Genomic DNA, 23,533 nt, shown 5'->3' with positions numbered 1-23,533 from the left:
GCAAACACCTCTTAATCTTTCAAGAACCACCTCCAATGTCACTTCTTTGGTGACATTTACTCTGGTACCTACCTCCCAAATAGAAAGGATCACTCTTCCTCAGCACCCAAGTCTCCCTGCTGGCACATGGCAAATGCTGCTTCTTGATTTCCTGCCTATCTTCGAGGCCAACTGTGAGCTCCCTGAGAACAGAGATCGTGCCTTAACACTTCCTGGTTTTAGCAGCTCCCGACACACAAGAGGTGGTCAAGCAGTGCTGGCTAAATGGAAGCATAAAAATGGAGGGTAACAACTCTAAAGAGAGATGGCCAATTGTTCTTTGCCCTAAAGAAAAACAGAAATGGACATAAGCTGCATCATAGGAAACTTCAATTGGACACAAATTCCCTTCCGAGAGTGTTAGATACCAGACCAAGCTCCCATGGGACAGTGTGGAATTTCCTTCAAGGGTCCTTTAAAAAAGGAACTTTCTTTTTTTTAATTTGAGGGATGATTTTGATGTGGGTTTGCTTGAAGGCAGGTCCCCAGCTTGACATGAAGCTTATGGAATAACCCATAAGTAATTCAGGCGACAGCAAAGGGTCTTCATTTTTGGTTAACCAGTTATCCAGATGGTTTCTTGCAGCAAGCACTAGCGAGGAGGCTGGGAAAGCATGCGCTGTACACGCATGGAGGGAGGGAGGTCTCAGTCCCTGAGCCTAAATCCCCAGACGGGAGCAAGGGGAGGAGCCTGCCCAGGGCAATGTAGGCACCTTGGTTCAAGCACCTCAGTCCAATGACGCCTAATTTCTCTCTTGCAACCAGACTAATGCTGACAGCAGCACTTTACCTGATTTCTTTCACTTGCTACTGGGTGCGTGCCATGTGCCAGGCCCGGGCCGGGTGCTGGGCAGAGATGGGTCATCAAGGCCTGGCCTCTGTCCTCATTGAGCTGTTCATTAGGAGAAAAACAGGTACCAAACATTTAATGACAGATAGTGAATTAGTTGTAAGTAGAAAGTACAATGAAGGGGCAAAATGATGTGATTTGCAGAAATGGGGAAAGAAAGACGGCTCCCCTCTCCTGTCACTCCTCCACCTCATTGAACACAGGCAAGGCAAGCATTTCCATCCCATTTCTTTTTCACAGATAAAGGTTCAGAAAAGGCAGATAAACAGTAAAAAACTTTTTTAAATATTTCTAATAATCTACCACAAAGTGCAAAATGACATGTAACTGGTATCAAAGCAAAAATTTTCATTTTAGGGTAGGCATAAGGCCTGGAGGGTAGAATGTGATTTGTTATCTAGAGAAAGGACCCATGGGTGCAAGTCTTGACTAATTTGCTGGTTGGCCTTAGGAAAGCACATTAGCTACCTGGGTTTTAGCAAATCGAGGCTGGGCTGGCCTCATGGGGTCAGTTACACAAGAAACGTTACAGGGACACAGCGTGAGAGGAGTTGAGTTGCTAAGCGCTGTGGGAGACAGTGGGTGGAGGTTTCGATCATTTCAACCTCAAATCTTCTTACTTTGGCCTGCACTGCCTGAGCGGAGTGGCACGTGCAGGGTGGCATTTTAGGGTGTAGCAGCCCTGGAGGAACATGCTTCTTTCTCTCCGTGCAACGAGCCTCACACACCCTAAGCGGGGCTGCCTGGGTCAGAGGTTTCCTGGACTGAGGAACAGCCCGAACCCAGGCAATCCTGCCTAACCCAGCACAGGTCATTGGTTACATCTCAGCTTAGTGCTATTAAAAGCAGGGCAAGCCAAAGACGTTGACACACTGGGGTAGGAGAGATGTGTATTTGAGTGGAGGTTGGGAAAAACTGAGAAAAGACAGAATTAAAACCTTGATGTAATTCCCAAGAGAGCAAATGTGTTTGGGGTCTGAGAAAATCTTTCGTTTATCCAACTTCAAGTGTCAGTCAAGTTCATTTCTAACGAAGGTGCTCTCATAACCAATCATAAAGCCAGAACAAATGAGTGAGAAACACCAAACAAGCCACAAAAAGTGACACAATTTGAGCTCTGCTTGAGTGACAGCTAAAAGCAAAATGAAAAAAAAAAAGCAAAAAACTTTTGTTAAAGAGACATGAACATTGAAGTGACTGCAAAATCTGTTGGAAAGGCCAAACCATTAAAAAGAACACAAATACATACCATATGTGTCGTTCTCTACACGATGGGCATGTATCAGCTATCTGGGCCACGTAAGGTAACTTGTGACCTCACACATGTATGAGGCTTCAGATGCTGGGAGAGTCTTCCAGGGCAGGGTGTAAGCTCAGTGAAGGCAGCAGGAGCTCAGTCTGGGCTGCTCAAAGGGGTAAACCCACTGGTTTCTTATGAAGTGACAAGTGAGAGCAGTATAAACAGCTCACACTCCTGTTTCCCCAGGACAAGAGTCCCCCTTAATCCTCAGAGCACAGGCTCCTCCTGTACTTCTCTTGCTTTTCTTCCCAGTCCTCTGCTCTCCCTGCAGAAGCCTGGAGCTAACTGTAAACCTAGGCTCCAGGCTCCAACTCAGAAAGCGCCTGGAAGGGATATGATGAATGAAAAGACTGAATAGTGTGAGTTGGCCTGGGACTCATGTTACAAGTAACTGATTTGCAAACCTGTGGGACATGCCCAGCTGCAGGGTGGGACCGCCTGCGTCCTGGCTCTTTGATTACTACATACTGTGTTCCTGAAGTTCCAGAAAACGGTCAACTAGAAAACCAAACTTAGGAAAAATAAAACAATGTGTATTCTAGAAGATAAAGTCAGAAAGATTCATTGGAATATGAGTCTTTGGGGCTGGACTGTTTAACTTGGCTGATCCTTCCTCTTCAAGTTCACTGGCATTTGACCTCTTCCTAAAGGAAACCAAAGCTCCTCAGACTGCGTCAGAAATCAGCCCTGAAGTTGTCACCAGTAACCACAGGAGCCCAGACATGTGACTTTTGATCATGGTCTTTGCTGATTTGAAGATACATTAAAGTATTCATGTCAAAACTTTATCAGAAACTTAAGAAACAGACATACCGTCAAATGGAAAAGTCATTTAATTAAAAAATCATACTTCCACTCATTTTATAGGGATTGTCACGTAAACCAACGAAATGTAAGAAAGCCAAATTTCAGAGGCCACTCAACAGAAATTGTATTTTTTTTGTAGATATGCTTAGGTGACGCAAAAGCACTTTTTTAAAAAGCTTATACATGGCAAAACTGTTCCAGTAATAATGGGAAAAAAGTCCTATTCTAGCCACAAATTACTTTTTAATTACTGAGTTGGATTCTCTACACCAGTCAATATTCAATACTGAACTGAAGTTTAAAACAGTGCATTATTTATGATTTAAAAAAACATTAAAGTGCCATTTTTAAGTACTTGACTTACATTATATCACACAGCACTTTATAATATATCCAAAGGTAGCCTAAATTATGAATTAAACATGCAAACATCTTCTTCTCCAAAATATGGACAAAATATCCTTTAGAGTGCTTTTGAACACTAGCCTGGTATTAGCTACTAACCACGTATGAATCTGATCTTTTTGCAACATGAGTTTTAATAATAAGTTAACATGGAATATAGCTGTAGATAGTAACCATTTGATAGATAGGAACAAAGTTTTAAAATGGCACTTAATTTACATCTCTGATCATTTTGACAGTCAATCAACAGCCTCTCTTGTGTCTTGAATTGTCAACCTTCAAATCTTAAAGGCTGTAAAGGCTCAGCTACTGCCAGCTTATGTGGGTTTCTATATGAGTCTGTATCTTCACATACGTAAATGTGCACTATACACACACATTACACATACACAAACACACACTAATGCATATATACTTTAGAATCATCAGATGAACCTCTTTTCACAGGCACGAGGCCGACCCTGGCGTCTGGACACCCAAGGACGCTGCTCGTAACTGTTTGCACCAGAAACGGTCAACATAGAACGGCGTGGAGCGTCTTCATCTCTCCAGGACGACTGCGGCGGTTCTGACATTTTGATTACCAGTACTCTGGTTCTGACTAAAGAGATTTTTTACGTAATAGTAAATGCCACCCTTACATGGGCCTAGCACTTTGCCAAGCCTTTGTTCTCTAAAGCATTCCACCTTGAAATGTCCTGCCATCTTGTAGTGTCCTTTATAACTTCCCTAGAAATATTAGTTGTGAACTTTGTGTGACAGGTTTTTCCTTCTTCTATTAAGAATTGTATTCTAGTTAAAAAAAACCCAAAGTCCTTCAGCGTGGTTTGCCTTTTTCTCTCTCTCTGCTCCTAGCATTAGTTTACACTGAATACTTGCTCTCCCAAGAATACAAGTGCTTCCACGACAAGACCACATTTCAGCAAGGACTGGCTCCGCATGACGCCTGGATGTTCTGTAGGGCCTCTCCCTCTGCTTCGGGAAGCTCTTTAGTTAGACAAGTACTGCAGGTGTCGAAGGCGGGGGAAGCTAATGATTACTTGTTGGAGCGCTGTCCCAGGCACGCTGCAGAACTATGCGACATGCACTCCTCTCCTGCTGTTGTCATTGTGATGCTACAATTACAGAGAAGTGGTTCAGCACCCGGCAGATCAGCATGGCTGCCAAACACATCTGAGCACAGGATAAATTTTTTAAACACCAGCACAGGGTGTGTGAGAGGACACCCAGTTGACTTGAAAGAGATGTGGGGCAGGGCTGTCTAGGTAATTGATGACTATCAAGTTCGCCAGAGATGATAGATAACTCCCGAGATAGAATACCTAGGACATTTCTTTTGAAGTCAGGTAGCTAAGAGGCTGTTTGGTTTCTTCAGTGCTGGTTACCTACTTGGGTGATATGGATGCTCATAAGACATTCAGTTCTAGGGAAACTGTAAGTGCCATGACGGCCACTGTTGCGCCTGGTGGTCCTGTGTCCACGAATATGGGTGGTCCAGACTTGTTTTTGGAAACAGAAGCCGGAGGATGAAAGGTGCCAATAGACAGTCACGAACAGGTGATCAAGTGATTGTCAGCCAATTATTTCTGTCTCCCTACCCCTCAATCATGGATGTTTCTGGAGTCACAGAAGACAGAACTTCTGGTGAGACTGGGGTTGCTATTTCAGGAGACACAAATGCAGTTGGTAGAAGGACTTCTTTTCGAGCAACGTATGGCACACACAAACATGGAGCCCCAACAAATGCCTGAAATGACCTTGTCATTAGCATGACTGTCCTACTAATGCCAGTCTGCCAGTACTCGATTGCTCATTTCTCTCTTTGCCTCTGTTAAAAAAAAACAAAAACAAAAAAACAACAAAAAAAACCTCAGTAAGAGGGGATGAACTGGAATGATGCTGAAAAAGACAGTTTGGTCTGACATTAGAAAACACATATTGGCTATCGAAATACGAAACAGTGAGCTAAAAACTGCTCCACTTACAAGATATCAAGGAAGGTGGTGCTTATATGGGGCCCACCCCTACATGTTTATTTTTGAAAAGAGAAGAGACATTACCAGTCTTTAATGAATCAGGAACTTACTTGCCTAGGGGGCAGGGGTTTGAAACTAGTTATTTTCTTATGACATTCTGCAGATACAACCTTCTGTGAATACATGAAGAAGTGAGAGACTGATCTTAATACCCAAAAAAGATTCAGGCTCTGCATGCCAAGCAGATCCCAGAGCCTTACAAAAGAAATAAAACCCCCTGGGAAAACTCAGGGATCTTGGTCAACAGTCTTCCAACCTAATACCTAGTCCACTCCCCTAACCCATCCTGAAGTTCCCTCCCTATCCAAGCAGAGAGAATAATGGATGGAAGGCAGAGATAGTGGAGAGGGTAGAATCCATTTTTAGTCTCCAAAATTCTTCCTGTTTGTTGGCTTGTATTCTGAACAGTATCTCCAGGTCTATAGCAAATGGGGAGGAGGTAAGCCTGGCTGGGGAAAGGAAACAGAGCAGCCATCTGTCACTGGCCCAGCATAGCCACAGGGACACTGGGAAGGAATCTACCTAAAAATTCCCATTGGCAACAGCTCCATTTCCCTCTGGCTTCCAATCAGGGCTAAATGAGGAGGGAGGGACATGCTTCCAAGTGGTCAAGCTGGGGCTGAGTGTCCACAGGTATGCTTCAGCAAGGCACTCCCAAGCCAGGACCTGAGCCTTTTGCTACTCCATGTTAGCTCTAGCTAAGGTTTCAGTGCGGCTGGTGACAATATAAAACATCAAATGCATTAGAAGAATTATGTTGCACTCCTCCTATTTGAAAAGCACAGTGGCAAAGTGTGCTTGTTGCCTCAGGCCCCCTGGAACAGGTTTCCAAGCTGTTCAAAGTCCACACGGAGCAGGCGTAGTTCATGAGTTCCCTTTCTTCTTAGGTTTTCAATGATAGCTTTCCTGAGTCCTATCTGGGTCTTGTCCAGTCTTAATCCTAATCCCCTGATTCAGTGGTAGTGTCTCGACTGCTGCTGGGTGAGCTCCTGGGTAATAGCTGTGTGTGTAACCCTTGAGTTCATGAACTGAGTCACAATGATATACTCCTATTAACTTGAAAACCATCTCGAAAGCTCTAATGGCACAATCTCCATTACTCTTTGGAGTTTTTCCCTCACTTGGGGTTATAGGAAATCTGAGATAAACAGGAAGGGCATAAACATGTTCAGGAAAAGGGGAAGCTGCAGCATATTGAGAATTAAAGATCCTAAATCACCAGTGTTTCTTAGAACTTGGACACATACAATGCTTGCAAACTAGCTTGGCCTTATTCACAAAGTCTTGGAAGATGTGCAGAAGAGTTACATATAAGGAGGACACAATTACCCTATATCTTTCTGTCCTGATGATATTCTTAGGGTACCAAGAAATACACCTGAGAAGAAAAATGGAAAAAACAAACAAACAAACAAATAAAAACAACAAAAACCCTAAGCCCTGGTCCTATCTATTTAAATCCTGAGCTTCATCTCACTACTGAGTAGGAGTTCTTGGAAAGATTCTTTGCTGGAAGATGCTCTTTCCACCTCCAAATCCAAAGCTCAAGAAATGTTTAAAAACACACCTGGATAAGAAGACTGAACACCATTCATGTGTTACGTCCACCGACAAAGCCAGCAGAGCATGTGCAGACATACCTCCTCCTTCCCCAAGGTCAGAGAGGAATGACCTTGACTCTCTTCAACCTTGCTTCCTTGCACTCCCTCTTATACACTTATTCAGCAATCAAAGCTTAAATGTGTGGAGCAACTGGCTTCAAGAATATCAAATATAAAACTTTGCCATATAGAATTTCAAATCACTCTATTTACAGGTTTATCTTTTCCAAAAAAATGTAAAAGATACAGTAATTCAACACAATTCAAGTTTTTCTTTTCTTCTTTAAACTTCCCTAAAGAGGAATGAATCCCAGAAGCAGGAAACACTCTGGAGCATGGCCGCCATCCCGATGCAGTCCTGCAGAGCTGAACAGTCCATCAGTTTGGAGCTGGTCTGTCCAGAGTCACTCCGGCAAGGACATTCAAATGTGGAAGACCCTGGAGACTCTGTCCTTTGGAAGCCAAGTGAATGTGAAATGTCCAGGCTGAACTTCCCCACTCAAGGCAGTCTTCCGCAAGCCCCAGCCCTGGTGGGCCAGGAAATTCTCTTCCTCAGAAGGTACCCATCACACCTTCCATGCCTCAAGCTTTTGGTGTACTCCTGAATCACAATGGCTTATGATATCAGTCTCATGCCTCTAAAGCCTGAGAAACAATTCCCTTTTTCTTAGTGGCAGTGAACATGTATGTCCTTTTAAACTATAGGCCATAGGGCTGGCCTAGGAATCAGCCCTGCAAACCACCAGGGCACGAGTGCTCAGCAGTCCAGGGCACTGTCAGGGTGGTCAGTGATGGGCTAGAGGCAGAGCAGGGAGGGGTAAGGGCTGGTGAACTGGAGGACATTAGGGAATGAGTCAGAAAGAAGAGGGTGTTGCCCACCGGGAGGCAGCATATCGCCCCCTAGAAAGCAAACACCAGTTGCATGGAAGAACAGAAATATTAAGCCTGTAATTTAATCTCAAGAGGTTACTAGAGTTTGCTCCAAATATATCCTGATGTTGCTGAAATAAATCAGAAAAGAAACAGTTCCCAGCTGCCATTCTGTCTGTCCTAAGCAGACCACTCTAATTTTTTGATCTTTTGATTAAGGTTGTTCTAAAACCATACAAAAAACTACTCAAGAGAGGGGAGAAAAAAAGTGTCATGCAAAGCAACTGTGTTATTTATTTATTTTTGGTTGGTTTAGGAGTAGGTTAAGTTGCCACAGTTACAAGGTGCTGGCTGCCCTCAGTGGCAGAAAAGTTCCTAGCTTGGGAGGAGGGGCACGTGGGGTGTGTGTGTTCCCTTGTAAGAGGGGACTGGACTAATTCTGCTGATGCTGGGCCAATGGCTGTTTCAGAGATGGTGAGAGATTGGACCTTATGTAAATAGTGCTGTAAGCCCTCTCCATCCTGTATGCAAACAGACCCAGCTGCCTGTAGCACTGTGGGTCTCAAGTATATAGAGGTGGCTTAGAGTGTCTACTGTAAACACAAGCAATGGACCCAGCCTGGATCTCAGAGCCACTACCCAGCCCTGCAGGCTCTTGAGGACTACTTAGATCCTACTTCCATTTTGAGAAGGCTGGAAGTTTGGGTGACTACTGAAACAAAATGAGTGTTCCCCATTTAGGGTGCTGAAGGCTTTGCAAGCCTTTCTCTCAGGTATCAAAATCATATGGCTGCCCCTGCTGATTCACTTCAGTTTCTTGCAATGTCTTCACGTGTCAGCTGAGATGATCATGGGGATGGATGACACCAAAGTTCACAGAAACACTCGTGTTGACAGGTAGCAGCAGAGTCAGTCATCCTGCATTTCTCAGCGGCAATGAGAAATGGCCTACAATACTGGACTCAGCAGTTGTCATGGATACCATGGAAAGCTCAGCAGTTCCGCTGGGGCCCACGGTTAGAGGAACTCCACGTAGTTCTCAGGGATGAGGCCAGTTTTTCCATTCAGAGTCCCCTCCAACCAGCCAGGCTCCTGAGACGGGTGAACTGTAACAGGAAGGGGAGAGAGAGTGAGAAGAGATGACGTTACAGATAGGGCAGGCAGAGGAGGCGTGCGGAGTGCGCGTATGAGTACGTGTGAAAGAAGTCTGGGGAACGGGTGCAGTTGCTCTGTCAGTCACAAGGTTCTAGGACTTGTTTAAACCAGAGCTTCTGAACCTTCTGCTGAACATACGCCTTCTCATGAAGGCTATGCTGAACTATGTTCTTAACAAAAATGGAAACTGACACAGACATTAAAAATTCTGTATACCATTTTAAGAATTTCATAGACTTTCTGAAGGTCCGGGTTTAAACTATAAAGAAGGAACGGATTTTAGGTTAGAAGATCATAGTCATGGCACTCTATCTGTACATTTACCTGTATACTCTCAATCCATCTGTCTGTATGTCCATCTGTCCATCGGTCCATCCATCCATCCATCCATCCATCCATGTTCCCACCTACCTGCCCAGTTTTGACTATGTACCAAAGGCAGTGCCCATGAAGGACTGCTAAGAACTGACCTTTAAAGATACCTAGCTTTAAATCATGCATTTTACTTGCCTTCAAATCCTGCTTCAAATTTCCTTGCAAATTCCCTGAGAGTTTTTTGGTTTGATTTTGTTTTTGTTTTGTTTTTGCATTTTATAGTTTTTGAATAGCCCTCTCTCTGTTCCTTCCATGCCCTTCCTTAGCTTTCTTTCCTGTTCTCTAGGTTTTCATCCCTCCTGGATGCAAGTCTTTCCCCTATGGAAACTTTCAAAATTTCTGCCCCTTTGGCTTTTCAATATCCAAATAATATACAACTCTTTCTGGGACATCACATTACATCTCTACAGAAACTACTGTGATATTGCAAAGGTTATATAAAATCCAGATGAGTCTGAAAAGTAGTCAAAATAGGAAGGATGAAAGAAGAAATCGTGGGAGTTGGTGATGGTGGGGTGGTGTTCATACTTGTGAACTGGGAATACACAAGTCACTCTTGGGCCAGGCAGGGCATTTGCTATTAATGGATTGGAAAACTCCCATCTTCTGAGATTGTGTGGAGAGAATGAATTTTCCTCTATTCCCTTCCTAGGTTAATTAAGTGACTTCCTGAGCTTGTTTTAGAAAAGCATTTCTGCCCTAGCACTACTATATAAGTCTAGTTTTAGCCTGTAGGGAAGAGAGTAAGAATAGAAGCAAGTGGGGAAACAGAAGGAAACACACTGAGGCCTACGAAGATCATGGTCAACCTCATCTACCTTGTGAATACTTTTGTAGGAAAAGACAAGGTCAAACATCTGTTAGTTGGTTTTCAAAATGTGTGCCTAATTTCATATCATGGCTTCAGGAATAAACCAAAAGTAGCTAGGGCAGTTTGTGGATTCATGACCCCCACACGAGGAAGAACCTGGGAGAGAAGTGTCTCTAGGAAGAACACAATATGTAACTGAAAAGCAACCTGGCCTCTTCTATGATCAAGCTCCCCCATCCTGCCCCTAATATACTAGCATCTTGATAACCCTGCCTTCTACCCACCTGTCCAGCTGATGCTGCCAAGACTATTTAAGTTTCTGCACCTATTAAGTGGTGATAATAAAACTCTCTCCCCCTCAGCAGTTCTTGTGAGGGTTCAAGGAGCCAACATGAAGAAAGCACTCAACAGGGTCAGGACACGGTAAGTGCTCAGTACAGGTTAGTCAGTAGGGGGCCTGGGTCATTTGACTGGTCAGCAAGAATTTCCCGGCAAAACCTGGGTAAGAATCTGGTATCTACATTCACCTATGCTTTGGGAAACCTCAAATGCTTAGAACCAAAGCCAAACAAATTAAACTTACTCCCCAAAATAAAATACCTAGAAAGAATAACCAACCAAACAAAATTAAAAAAGGAAAGAAACAGACCCCTCCCTCTCTGCAGCAAACCTCCTGGCTCAGTTGTTACTCCACTGGATGCACTGAGTCCATGTCTTTCAGACAGTCTCCCTTCCTGGCCAGCTGTTCAAACACAGCTTAGGTGCTGAGGTGGTAGCGTCTGCAAACACCAGAAATGGAATTTGCAGAGTAAGGAAAGAATCAGAGGGGATAAAGGAAGTCCTCCAAATTGGAGAACAGGAGATGTGTCACGGGGGCTACAGGGGACAATGTATATTGCCTTTAGGTCAGACTACTGACTCAATGGAGTTTTCAAATCAGGCTTTATTAAGGTGTGATACCTACCTGGATGCTTATTAAAACTGCAGATTCCTAGGCCCCATGGCACATCAGTTCAAGCAGAATCTCCAGGAGTGGGGCCCAGGGAGCTGCATTTTAACTAATTCACAGAAAGTTAAGGGTCATAACTTTTCTGTGTCCAAATGCCTGTATAATGAAGATGTTAGTAAAAACTGAAATGCAAATTCTCGTGAACTGATGGAGGAGGGGGGCAGCCAGAGCCCCACCCCACCTCCAGCTTTCTGTTGTCTTTCCTTTCTTTCCTTTCCTCATACTTCGAGGCTTAGTGGAAGCCCCACCTCCTCCACAAATATGGTCACAGAGTCCCATCTATCTGCTCTCTCCTTTCTCAGACTCCTGGAAGCCCCAGAGTACATTCTATTATTCCTGTATCCTACTAATGCTGCTCAAATGTGTTAAGCTTTACTTCCCTAAGTATTACATCATTCAACATTCTTCATTCCTCCTCTCTGCCTGCTGAATTAAAGTGATAGAAACTAACACCTAGAAATGGTGACGGGAAGCAGCCACAGGCTCAAAGCTTTAGATATGTACTGATTTACTTGACCCTAAAGATCCTAGCTGTATTATTAATATCCCTATTTAAAAGATGAGAAAATCAAGCCTCAGAGAGGTAAATTAATTTGTGCTGGGTCACAATGGTAAAGCAGAATTTGAGCCCAGCCTGTCTGTCTCCAGACCCCAAGCCCTTAACCACTACAAGCCCTTTGCCTCTATTCAAACCAGAGAATGTGATCCTTGAGGTTAAGAATGATGGTACATATGTTGAATACAGTAAGTGCTCGGCCTGCATCACCTGCTTTCATTTTCAGAATGACTATGGACTTAGTTCTGTCATCATACTCATTTTACTGATGAGAAACTGAGGCTCAGAGAGGTTAAGCATGTTGCCCAAAATTACACAGCTGGGAGATGACAGAGGTGGATCTGAACCCAAGACACCTAACCCGAGTCTGTGGTCTTAACCATGACCACTTTTACCTAGCCCGATGCTTTGGACCTCAAAGATGCTCATAAGTACTTACTGAGCTGAACTGTACCAATGTCCAATCTTCTGAGTTGCACCAGTGTCCAATGTGCTATATAAACCACAAGATGCTGCAGGGAGCTGCCTGGGCAGCTCTCCAGCCCAGCAAGCAAATAATAAATACAAGCTGCTGCTGACATGGGTGTGCTTCCTGCCAACCACTTTTTTTCAGCTCTATCTGTATATACACCATATACCCCTGTATACACAACTCATGCTCTCCCCTCCTTTGCTCACTGTGGACAAGGAGCAAGTGTGTGACTAAGATCTCACTAGAGATCTAGTGACTGGCTGCCCCAATGGCAAGAAGCACTAGTTGGAAGAGGCACAGACCCTTGTGTATATCAAGCATTTCCTAATTTAACAAGTGTTCATTAAGCACCTACCATGTGCCAGACACTGCACTAAATCCTTGCACATGGTACAGAGCAAGCAGACATGCTTCTGCTCTCAGGGAGAGATAGTGTATAATAAGCAAGCATATAATTGTAAGTGGAGATGAGAGGAGAGAAAGAGACTGGGATAGGGAAGTGTGTGGGTGGAGAGGAGCTCAGCAAGCTAAACCCTAAATGATCCAAAGGAGCCAGTGGGCAGGGATGATGCAAGTACAAATACTTGAAGATGGGGAGAGGCATGGTGTGATTTTATAACAGTTGTTTGCATTTTTCCTTAAAGACCCAGATAGTAAATATGTGTTTCTACTCAACTCTGCCACTGTCATGACACCAATAATATATAAACAAAGAGGCATGGGTGGCTGGGTTCCAGTAAGGCTTTAGTTACAAAAAAACAGGCAGTAGGCTGGATTTGACCAGCTGGTCACAGTTTGCCAGCCCTACTGGATAACATAAAGAAGGCCTGTGAGGCTTCAGCGTATCAAGGGACGGTGAGAGGGGGCCAGAGGGGCAGGAGCTAGACCATGGAGGTCCTCGTCAATAATTCCAAGAGCAGCAGGAGGCCCCTGGAGTATTTGAAGCAGGAGAATAACATGATGTGATTTCCATTTTCCAAAGGTAACTCTGGCTGCCTGCGATGTAGAGGCTGGTTATAAGGGCAAGAGTGGATGTGCAAGGCCAGTTCTGCAGCTGGTAGAAACACTCAGGTGAGAGACAGAGGGCTTGGGCTTGGGTTTGACAACAGAGAGGGCTGGGGAGGCTGAAGACTCTACAGAGGAACCTTCTGCAACCCTATTGCAGCCCTACTGCCTGAGCAGCTTGGCAGCCCCAGTGAGGACGTTCTCTATCGGCAAAAAATCCCCAGGGCAGCCCTGTCTTGCATTCACACTGCCCCCTGTACCCCTAGAATTATTGGATCCAGTCCATCTCAGATCTTGATAAAGGTATCCCAAGAACTCAATTTTACTGAACACTGTGTGAATTTTCCAGGTATTGCTAATCATGTAGCTTCAAGATGACTAATGTTCCTGAGAACACGAGTTATTTGTCTTTCCAGTTACTGTCTGAGGTGCTTGCACTTGGTGAAGAGGACAGTTTCCTAGTAGATTGGCAAGGGCTGACACTGGAGCTATTGCCAAGCATTGCACAGCCATTCCCCACTGCACAAAGTCCAAAAGCTGACTGAGCAGCCGCTCCAGATGCGCAGCACGGGCCACTGGAATCCAAAGGCTTGGAGATTAATCATTACGAAACACCAGACTTTCCCCTCTTCCTCCTTCTTAGTTATTCTTCTTGATCTTGAAAACTCTGTCCCCCTCTCATTAGGAAACTTTCTTCAAATTGGTCTGATGATTTTACCTGACATCTACAGAGCATTCAACTTCAACAGCCCTAAGCTGGTATCTCTAGCAATAAACCAACAAGAGATAGAACAAAGAAAGAGATCTTCCTGGCTACTGTGTAAATAGTTTTTCCCCACTGAAATGCCTGATTTCTCAGGCAAGAGAGGTGAAGGGTAGGAGAAAATAGAGGATATGTATTGATAGCAACTTCTAAAAATCAGACATAATAAAATGTTTTCACCCAAACTGGTCTATATAGTGGGTTAACATTTTGTCAGATCCTTCTTTGACTGCAGCTCAGTCAACAGTGAAAGGTGTTTTCTTCTGGGCTTAATTTGGCCTTTTGCTCTTCAGGGAGTTTGAAAGGTCACTGGCATTGCTGATTAAAAGCAAACCAGTGTCAATAAGCTCTGCCATGACTCCTAGAGACCACAGGAAGGCTTGGGTAATGCACCTGACTGGTGAAACCAAACCTCTCTCCTGCTCTCACTTGTCAGGACAGGATTTATGACGATTATCAAGGTGTGCGGTGGGAGAGGTCATCGGACCTGCTGGGCAGAGCACCCTGATGGGGAGGAAAGGACTTGGCAGTCAAAAATCTCCTAGGTGTCTTTAGCTACTTCAGAAAGCAGATCTAAAATCAAAAGGTGGGAATGTAAAATGGCACAACCCCTTTATAAGACAGTCTGGCAGTTCCTTAAGTAGTTAAACAGAGTTACTATATGACCCAGAAATCCTATTCCTAGGTATATCAACAAATCTGAAAATATATTTCCTCACAAAAACTTGTACACGAATGTTTACAGCATCATTACTCATAACAGCCAAAAAGTGGACATAGTCCAAATGTTCATCAACTGATGAAGGGATAAATCAAATGTGATACACTCATACAATGGAATATTATTCAGCAATAAAAAGGAATAAAGTTCTGACACATGACACAACATGGATGAACCTTGAAAATAGGCTACGTGAAAGAAGCCAGTTACAAAGGCTATACACTGCAGAATTCCATTTATATGAATTATCCAGAGCAGGTAAATTTACAGTGATGAAGAGTAGAACAGCAGTTACCTAGGTTGGGTGGGGTGGGGTCAGGGCATGATTGCTAAAGTGTACAGGGTCTCTTTTTCTTTGGGGGTAATGAATATATTCTGGAATTAGAGGGTGGTGATGATTACACAACTCTGAATATACTCAAAACCACTGACTTGTACACTTTAAGTGGGTAAATTTTATGGTAGATGGGAATCTCAATCCAGTGGTTTAAAAAATGGAAGATGGCTACACTTAAGAAAAGGAACCACAAAACACCTGTACCCACACATTCAGATGCCTTTGGGGAGCCTAAACAAATTCTGCCCCTGGGATCAGGGGTCCTCTGGGTCCTCAGAGTGAATAACTTGTAGGAACATGGCAGCCCCTTGCCCATGGGGACAGTGCATTGGGATTTGCAGGATAGACCTACAAACCAAGTTCATCTGCAAATGTGGGGCTCTCTCAAGTCCTGTGCATCTATAGGTAGCAGTCCCTTCACTGCTAACAGAGCAGCCCCACTCTGGTTTGTCTGCTGTGGAAACCCTGTCATGTTATGACTGAGCTGTGACTCCCCCCACAGGCCTCTGTGGGGGACACTAGCCAGTGACGTGGCTTTGGACAGCCTTCAGTGGACCCACTTCACCTGCGGGTGTGTTGGGGCTTGGAAGCTCCAGCTGCTCACAGGAGAGACCACTGGGCTGGCTCTCTGTATGCTTAGTCTTGCAAAGGGCCCAGATGAAAAGGGAGCAAAGGTTTAGAGACAGTGCTTTGGGTGTTCCGAGAACCATAAAAGTGGACTCAGGCCCAGCAGGTCACATGCAGTTATGGGCCCACACCCACCCCTGCTGGCTCAGAAGGTCCAGCGCTGAGTGAGACCTGGGAACCCCCAGGTGCTGTGTAACCACTCCCCGTTCTTTCTACTACACCTGATCAGGACCTCTGCCATGAAGCACAAAGGGGCTGTGTACACCGGGCAGCCCCTTGACATGGATACAGACAAGACTGGTCCCCAGGAGCCCACCTCTGATCTAGCTTGGACCTCAAGCCCCTTACACATAGCCAGGGCCCAGGGAGTAAAGGTGTGTTACCTACAGCCCAGCTGAGAGCCAGACCTGGGTCCTATCAGCTGACATGGAAAGACTGTCACTGTGAACCATGACAGCATCAGGGTCTTTCATCTAAGACGGATGTAGTGACGATGATGATAACCACAGGAATAATACACTGAATACTCAATATGTATCGAGTACCATTTTAAACACGTGATATGCACTGTCTTGATTTTCTCTCCCAACCCTCTGTTACCTGGTTGAGGTCATACAGGAGGAAGTGATCAAACAGGACTTGTGCTTTAATAACCTGCATCTAGAGTTCATGTTCTCTAGTGCTAGGTGGAGCCTTGGCTGCCCTCATTTCTGGGTCTCAGGCAGGTGGTAGGAGGTGTGGTCTGGGATAGGGTGGGTTGCCTGGCCATGAGGGAGAGTCCTTGGGCAAAATGCACTCATCCCTGCCCAGGAACTGTGCCCCCACACCACCTGAGATCCAGAAGGGAGCCCTGGAAAATGTCTAATTCCTGAAACCAGGTAGCTGATTTTGCTTCCCCCTTTGAGCAAAATAGACCCTTTCACCTGAGGATCCAGAAAGATTATCCCCAAAGAAGAACTTTACCTGGGGAAAATCTCAGCTGTAACAGCAGCTTGGGCTTTATCTCAGAATCCTGATTTTAACCTCAGGCACATGATAAGTTATGACAAACTATGATATCAATTCTCCCTTTTAAAAAAATATATTTTTAGGGAGGAAAGTAAATGAAAGAAAATTATGCATCAACCAAGCACTAGATCTAAATTCTACAGAGCAGATGCCATGAATTCATTTCACACCAAAACCACCTGAGCAGGGCAGCTGGCAGGGCCTGGGTGTTTTGGCTTTGGGGGAGGAGGAGCAGGGATGCGGTGAGGCTTACTACCTGGAGCTCACACAATGCCCTGCCATCGTGGAAACTGGACTCAGCTGCTGTGGGCAGTGAACGCCACTGAACCCAAGAGGAAAGGGGCACAGAACCTGTGGTCTCAGTCGCCACCCTGAGCTTCTAACCACTTGCAAGATGGCTGTTCTCCACTCCTTCATCTCCTACCCTCTGTTCAGCCCCAGAGTCTCAAAGCTACTGCCAGGTGCTTGGCTGAGTCTGGGGCAGGCACAATCACATTTAATGCCCACAACCCTGTGATAAGGCTGCCTTTGTCTGCTGACGACACTCTTGAGAGTGCCTGCTACTGCTCTCTCATTTTGGGAAAGACACACAAATACACACTTTTTCAATCTTACCCATTCAACTGAGATATTCCATGGGTAGGAACTTTGAAAACTCCAGTTATTTATTTGCTCCTCCCCTGCCCACCCCCATCTTTACTCACCATTATCGAAGACCGTGCCTGCAGTGAAGGAGAGCTCTGAGTCGTGTTCAGCTTTGCAGGCATACAAAGCTTTTGCCTTCCGGAATGGTGTGCTGTGTGAAAATAGGTGTTTATTTAGCAATTTTTAAAAACCCTCTGAAAGCTCCAGATATTGAACCTCTTTTCTTCCCCTCCTCTGTAAGCCACCTAGTCTTCTGCGACAGGAAGAGCCTAACAAGGCAGCCAGATGGTGAAACATGAGGTAGAAAAGTTGCAAAGGTCACCAGAGAAAAATGAGAAATGCTCAGAGAAAAGCCATAAGCCCCATGAAACCACACTTCTTGTGGGGTCACCTTGTGCCATGTTAAAACTTGATCCAGGAGTTACATCAGCTGAACAGTGGGAGGGCAGGCTGGGCCCCTTTTTTGGAGCAGGAGTGGCTGGGGGGAGGGAGGCCAAGGCAGGGGAGACCTTCCAAGGTGCACTGGACAGCACTCCTATCAGAGCCTGTTGGAAGCTGGCAATGATCAGTGAGTCAAAAAGGAGAAATTCTAGCAAAGCTAGGCTTCTGCTCCAGGCCACAGATTGACACCACCTTTCCCAGATGTTACTTATTTGTCATGGGGCTGGCGGAACAGGATTCCAGAGCTAGAACTCCCTGATCGCCAGGCTAGGGCAGGGAACAGACAAGGTGTGTGTGTGAGCAGCTGCATATGCATAAATTAGTGCAGATGTGAACATGTGTGGGAGTGTGGGGAGGAAGAAGGGAGAGGGAACACAATGCATTTTTTTTTGCCCTTCTCTTGTCCACAAGTGTTGACAACCACCTGCACTGTGTATCAGAATAACCTGGGGGGCTTTTTAAAAATGCAGATGCCTGGGCTCTACCTGACTTGTAGATATAAATACAGGCATCAGGATTTTTAAAAAGGTCTCCAAGTGACTCGAATGTGCAACCAGGGCTGAGACCCACTGTTCTAGAACCAGGGTTGACAAACTCTTTCTGCAAAGGGCCAGACAGAAAATCTCTTAGGCTTTGCGGGCCATGTGGTCTCTGGTATACTACTCACCTCTGCACTGTAGCCTGAAAGCAGCCATAGACAACATGTAAACAAATTCATGTGGCTGTGTTCCATCCATACTTTACTACAAAAAGCAGGTGGTGGGCCAGATTTGACCTAAGGACCACAGAATGGTAATCCGTGTTCCAGAGAGTAAACTGTAAAAACTGGTAAATCCTTTTAGCTTCTATGAATTTTTGCTTTGATACCTAACTAGTTCCAAATGATCTATGGACTTCTCAAGGGTCTTAAGAAAAATTACACTTAACAGTCAAAACTTGGCTCCTTATTTGATAAAAGCAATCTTCTTTTCCCTCCAAGCCATCTGAGGAAGCACAGGTGGGGTTCCAGGGCAGAATAATACAAGAATAAGTAGGTGCTCTAGATTAGACAATTATTCAATGTCTAATATTACTATCTTCATGATTTATGGGCAGTGTCCTGGAGCCAGTGGTGCCAAACCTCCCATGGTACACTGATTTCTAGTGACCAAATGAGATTTAGCTGAGAAATGACTGGTGTCAGGTGAATCCAGACAGAATCAGAAGAGGCAGGGCATCTTGGGGTCATTCTGGAGTTGCTATTTTTTGGAGTCACCAGGTCCAGCTTCCCTCTGGGAATTGGAGCAAGCCTGAATGGGTAGAAACCTATATCAGGGCCAGGCATCTAGAGCCTCCAGTGCAGGCTCCATGAAAACTGAAGGAAAGAAAGCTAAAAAGGTCTATTGTGCAGAATGATCAGAGCAAATGATTGTTCAGGATTTTTTGCCAGGGTTCAGTTTACTGATTTCCCCTCTGGTCCTCTAGTAGTCAAGAGATGATGGCCAGGTGGGAGAAAATTAGGAAATTCAGAAAAAAGGAAGTGGGTCCTCTGGGTAAAAAAGGAAGGAAGGGCCTTTAGAATTCACTGGCTCTAATGGAAAACAGCCCTTCCAGTGTGGTTATCCTTAAAGTCAGAATAAAGTTCAGGACAAGGAGCACACCTGTGAATAACCAAACCAAGTCTGTGTATTGGCCAGCAATGGCCAAATATCCAACGTGCAACTTTCCAGGGAGGAAAAAAAGTTTTCATTGTCTTTTAATTTTTTTTTTTTTTTGAGGAAGTGGGGAGCAGACAGAAGTCACCTGGCTGTGAAATGTGCTAACCACCAAAACCCCATACTGACAGGTAAGTAGAGCCCGTCATGACATGGGAGGTGGAAAGAGAACCCAGTTAACATTAGATTAGCCAGGTCACTGTCCCTTGAGGACAGGGCAGAGTAGGTGAAGAGAGAGCAAAGAGACTGCATACAGGGAAATAAAAGGTGAGGGAAAGGTCACCTGAGGCAAGGCTCCTCCTGCTGGATTTTCATGGAGGTTACTTATTAACCTCATTAAATAAAGTGAATGGGACAAAATAGGGGCAAGCCAGGGAAACCAACTGGGATATCTGGCAGGAAGAAAGCAGAGGGAATGGTGCTCAAGATTATCATTCAAGAGGAGTAATTTTCCACTAATATCAGGTTTTTGGAATTGAATAATGAAGTGACAATGAAATAGTATGATAAAAATAAAAACAAAGGTCAGGAAAGGGCCTTGTTCTTCTCTCAAATTGACAGGCGATAGCCTAAGAGAGGGTCTCTTCTCCTGCAACCTCCTCCCAGGCCCTTAGGATGTGCACAAAAATGGGAGGGATAGCAGAAGGGTACTTTTTAAAGGGACCACCTCCATTCCCCATGAGTAGGCCTGCCAAATAAAATGTAAGACACCTAGTCAAATTTGAATTTCAGATCAACAAGGAATACTTTATTAGTGTAAGTATGTCCCAAATATTACATGAGACATACATGCTTACACTAAAAAAAAAATCTTTTGTTTATCTACAATTCAAATGTAATGGGGTATTCTGTATTTTTATTTGCTAAATCTGGCAACGCTACCCAGGGAAGAGTCTTATATTTTTATAAAGTCTGTCAGCCCAACAGGCTCAGTGTTCCATGCCATACTCCCGCCTCAAAAGTCTTGAGCAGTTTGCTTTAGGTAGGGTTCCTACCCAAACAGCTCCTGTTGGCACAGAGGCTGTGTTTGTAGGCTTTGGCTCTGACTGAAAAAATAAAATATCCCCACCAAGCATCTTTGGTTCTTTGGCTCCCTGCCTCCCTTTTCTCTGCAGTGCCTCTCAGCACTGGACACAGAGAGCCTGGGATGCCTTCAGCTGCTCCTATGACAGTGCCCTTCAGACCTCAGCTGGGCCTTCAAGGGCATGAACAAGTTTGGAAGCTTTTGCTAGTTCACTTTTAATTTTCGCCTCTGAGCATGGCACAAGGCCAGGAAAGCACTCAGAGGAGGTTCCCTCAAATGCCCTTGCAAGCCTAACAAAATGATGACCCACTCTCCATTGTATGGCACAGCAGGGAGGTGGGGCCAGATAGATTGGCAGGCAGCAAGGGCTTGATCATTTAGGCAACATTTCCAGGGGCCCCTGTGCAAATGCAAGTGATGGGTCTGGGGCTAGGAGCTTTTATGGGGGTCTGAGTGAAAGGAAAGGGAAATGTGAAGGGGGTGTTCCTCTAGTACCCTTTCTCTGATGTGCTGTGAAAGGCATCTTCATTTCTGAGCTTGAACTAATAAGCACTAAAGTAGCTTTGAAGAAGGGGGAGGAAGCCATTTCCAGAGGAGGCATTATGTAGAAGTTCATGAGACCATTCATTAGGTACAATTAAGTACTCATTTTTAACTACTCTGTCTAGAAAAGGAAATTGAAGTTCATATTCTGGAAGCAGATTTGGGAGAAGGCCTCACTGGACCTGAATAGCAGGTATATGCCCCCACATCTTGGCTGTCTACTGCAACAGCAGTTATGGGATTTTAGCCCTCTTTGTTGGCGAGCTGTAATGGGCTAGCTCCCCCAGTACTGTCGACATCTATGCTCACCTTGGCATGCATATTTAGCTTAGTGACAGCCAATTGCAAGCCCTACTCAGTCTTGCATATTTTCAAAATGGCAGCTTCCTAAATGGTTGTGGAAGAGCATTTTCAAATGGTGCTGTTCTAACAATGGTCAGAGGAGGCAGTACTGAGTACCCAGGACCCCAAACATAGCAGGTGAGCAGATTCTACTGCCACCTCCCTCTGCCAATCTGGAAATTCCTCAGGAGAGGAAAGGAGTAGCTGAAGAAAAAAAATCTGAAAATGTCTTGGGAGGTGGAAGGGAGTGGAGAGGTGGAGATACTGCAGAGGCAACAGGGCCCCAAAGCTCAGAGACACAAAAAAGTGAATATTCTCAAAGCAAAGAGTACATTTCAGGTTTTTAGCTGACTGAGCTCCCTAGCTCATTCTGTCCAAGGGGCTAATGTCTTGAAGATTTTACTCCCTTTTAATCAAAATAAATGAGCCACAGTCTTCTAATGACCAAATCTCTGGTATGAGTGAGGGAGGCACTTTGGAAGGTGACTGTCTCTGGTCACTGTGGTTTGCTCTGGTTAGGGTCCTCATGGACAATCAGTGATCTAACCAGAACAATCAATGCCACATCTAGTGCCCAAGAAAGTTAATATCTCCCAAAGGACCTAAATATGTTTAAGAAATAATTAGGAAATAACCTGAGTATTACGGAAACAGGATTTGATTTTTTACCTTATTTCCAGGGTGAGGATAAAAGGATACACTGAAAAGGTATCTTTTTCATATTCTGGGACAAAACTAGATAGAAAACGCAGAAGAGCAGGCCAGGCTCTGGGGCTGAAAGCTGCACGCAAACTTGAGTGTGGGGACACCCATGTGTTTGGAGGAAAGAGTGGGTTGAGGGCAAGAAGTCCTGAATTCTAGACTGGCTCTAGTTTATAGTCATGTGACTGTGTACAAGCCGCCTCGCTGTGCCTTAGTTCAGACCATTTCTCCTCTCATTCTCATATAAGGAAAGAATGAAATGGTAGATATAAAAGTGTATAGAGGAGAATAAAATAATATATACACATTATATAAATAGCACAGGATTTTCTATTTTTTAAAAAATGAGGCTCAGCTTTACAAATTATTTAAGTCTTTCTGCTGGACCTGCCCCTTAGTCAAAAACCAGGTAGGAGAAAAAGATGAATGAGAAAATACTGCCAAGGCCAAAACTGCTTATGATGGGTATAACTGGGCTCTACATTTTGGTTGTCTGAAAGCAGAGACTAAGTGAGAGAAATACATGCTGCAGACCTGTATAGCAGAGGTTCTTAATTAATTAACTAACTAACAATTAATTTCCAGAATTTAAACAGCCTCTTTTCTCCAAAGAACTCAAGTGCAAAGAATGAAGTCTGGACATCATCAGAGCAGGGAACACTACAGTATGCTCCTTGGGGAGAGGAACTAGGCCAACCCTCAGAAAGAGGTGCTGCCTGTTCCCATGGGAGCTAAGGGTTCATGACACATGGAGACAGAAGCAGGCTGGGAGCACTGATGATTCCTGGGAGTGCATGGAGGGAAGGACATGGCCATGAACAATTTAAAGAAAAATCACTTCATATCTTGATCCCTTATTCTGTGTTACATTCATCTCTTCCCCAGTGGTCTGGTCTCAGTACCTAGGTGTCAGTGCTCATGGTCGACAGCCCAGCTCCACAAGTAAATGTTTCCTGATGCTATCTGATTAAAATGAGGGAAGGAAAGGCCAGTGCACGTCTTGGCACTGATCACTCTGACATTATCTCATACCAAAGCACAGAGAGCTAAATAGGAGCTCATTTAGGAGGTGCTCTTTCCCCAAACACCAGGTATCACAGATTATTAATTCAAACTTAAGGAAGGGTTCAGAAGGGTGTGGAAAATGCAAGGCTGGGTTCATGCAAATGGTCCCTCCCAGCTTTGGCTCTTAGGCTGGAATCACGGGAGAGCAGAGGCTGGCCACCCGCTGTCCCTGACTGGCTTTGGATAAACAGGACTGGATTGGTCATCATCCGTGATTTTACCTGGAGTCTTCATGAACTGCTTCTTCTGGCCTGTCAAAAAGCAAGTGCAGGTTTGGATGGCAGGGAACAAAGTTGACGAGGAGGCTGAACACTGCATGAAGAGAGGACC

At 44.7% G+C, this 23,533-nt stretch overlaps 1 protein-coding gene across 5 annotated transcripts in view; it reads right to left on the bottom strand.

Annotated features, from left to right (window-relative positions):
- Nucleotides 1–3,004: 3,004 nt before the first annotated feature.
- The window catches only part of ARHGAP26 (Rho GTPase activating protein 26), a 409,289-nt gene continuing 388,760 nt past the window's right edge, over nucleotides 3,005–23,533 (bottom strand). For 3 of the 5 annotated variants that reach the window (XM_036014068.1, XM_036014069.1, XM_036014071.1), the window contains exons 22-24: nucleotides 23,425–23,454; nucleotides 17,452–17,543; nucleotides 3,005–9,014 (exon numbers count right to left, since the gene is read on the bottom strand). In XM_036014068.1, the coding sequence (XP_035869961.1) occupies nucleotides 8,926–9,014; nucleotides 17,452–17,543; nucleotides 23,425–23,454 (211 nt within the window). In that variant the 3' untranslated portion in view covers nucleotides 3,005–8,925. The remainder of the gene's footprint in view (nucleotides 9,015–17,451; nucleotides 17,544–23,424; nucleotides 23,455–23,533) is intronic. The other 2 variants (XM_028527303.2, XM_028527306.2) reach the window with 1 other exon arrangement.

This window comes from Phyllostomus discolor, chromosome 13, assembly GCF_004126475.2.
Source record: "Phyllostomus discolor isolate MPI-MPIP mPhyDis1 chromosome 13, mPhyDis1.pri.v3, whole genome shotgun sequence".
NCBI classification, from domain to species: Eukaryota; Metazoa; Chordata; class Mammalia; order Chiroptera; family Phyllostomidae; genus Phyllostomus; species Phyllostomus discolor.
This window is presented reverse-complemented; position numbering and strand designations above follow the sequence as displayed.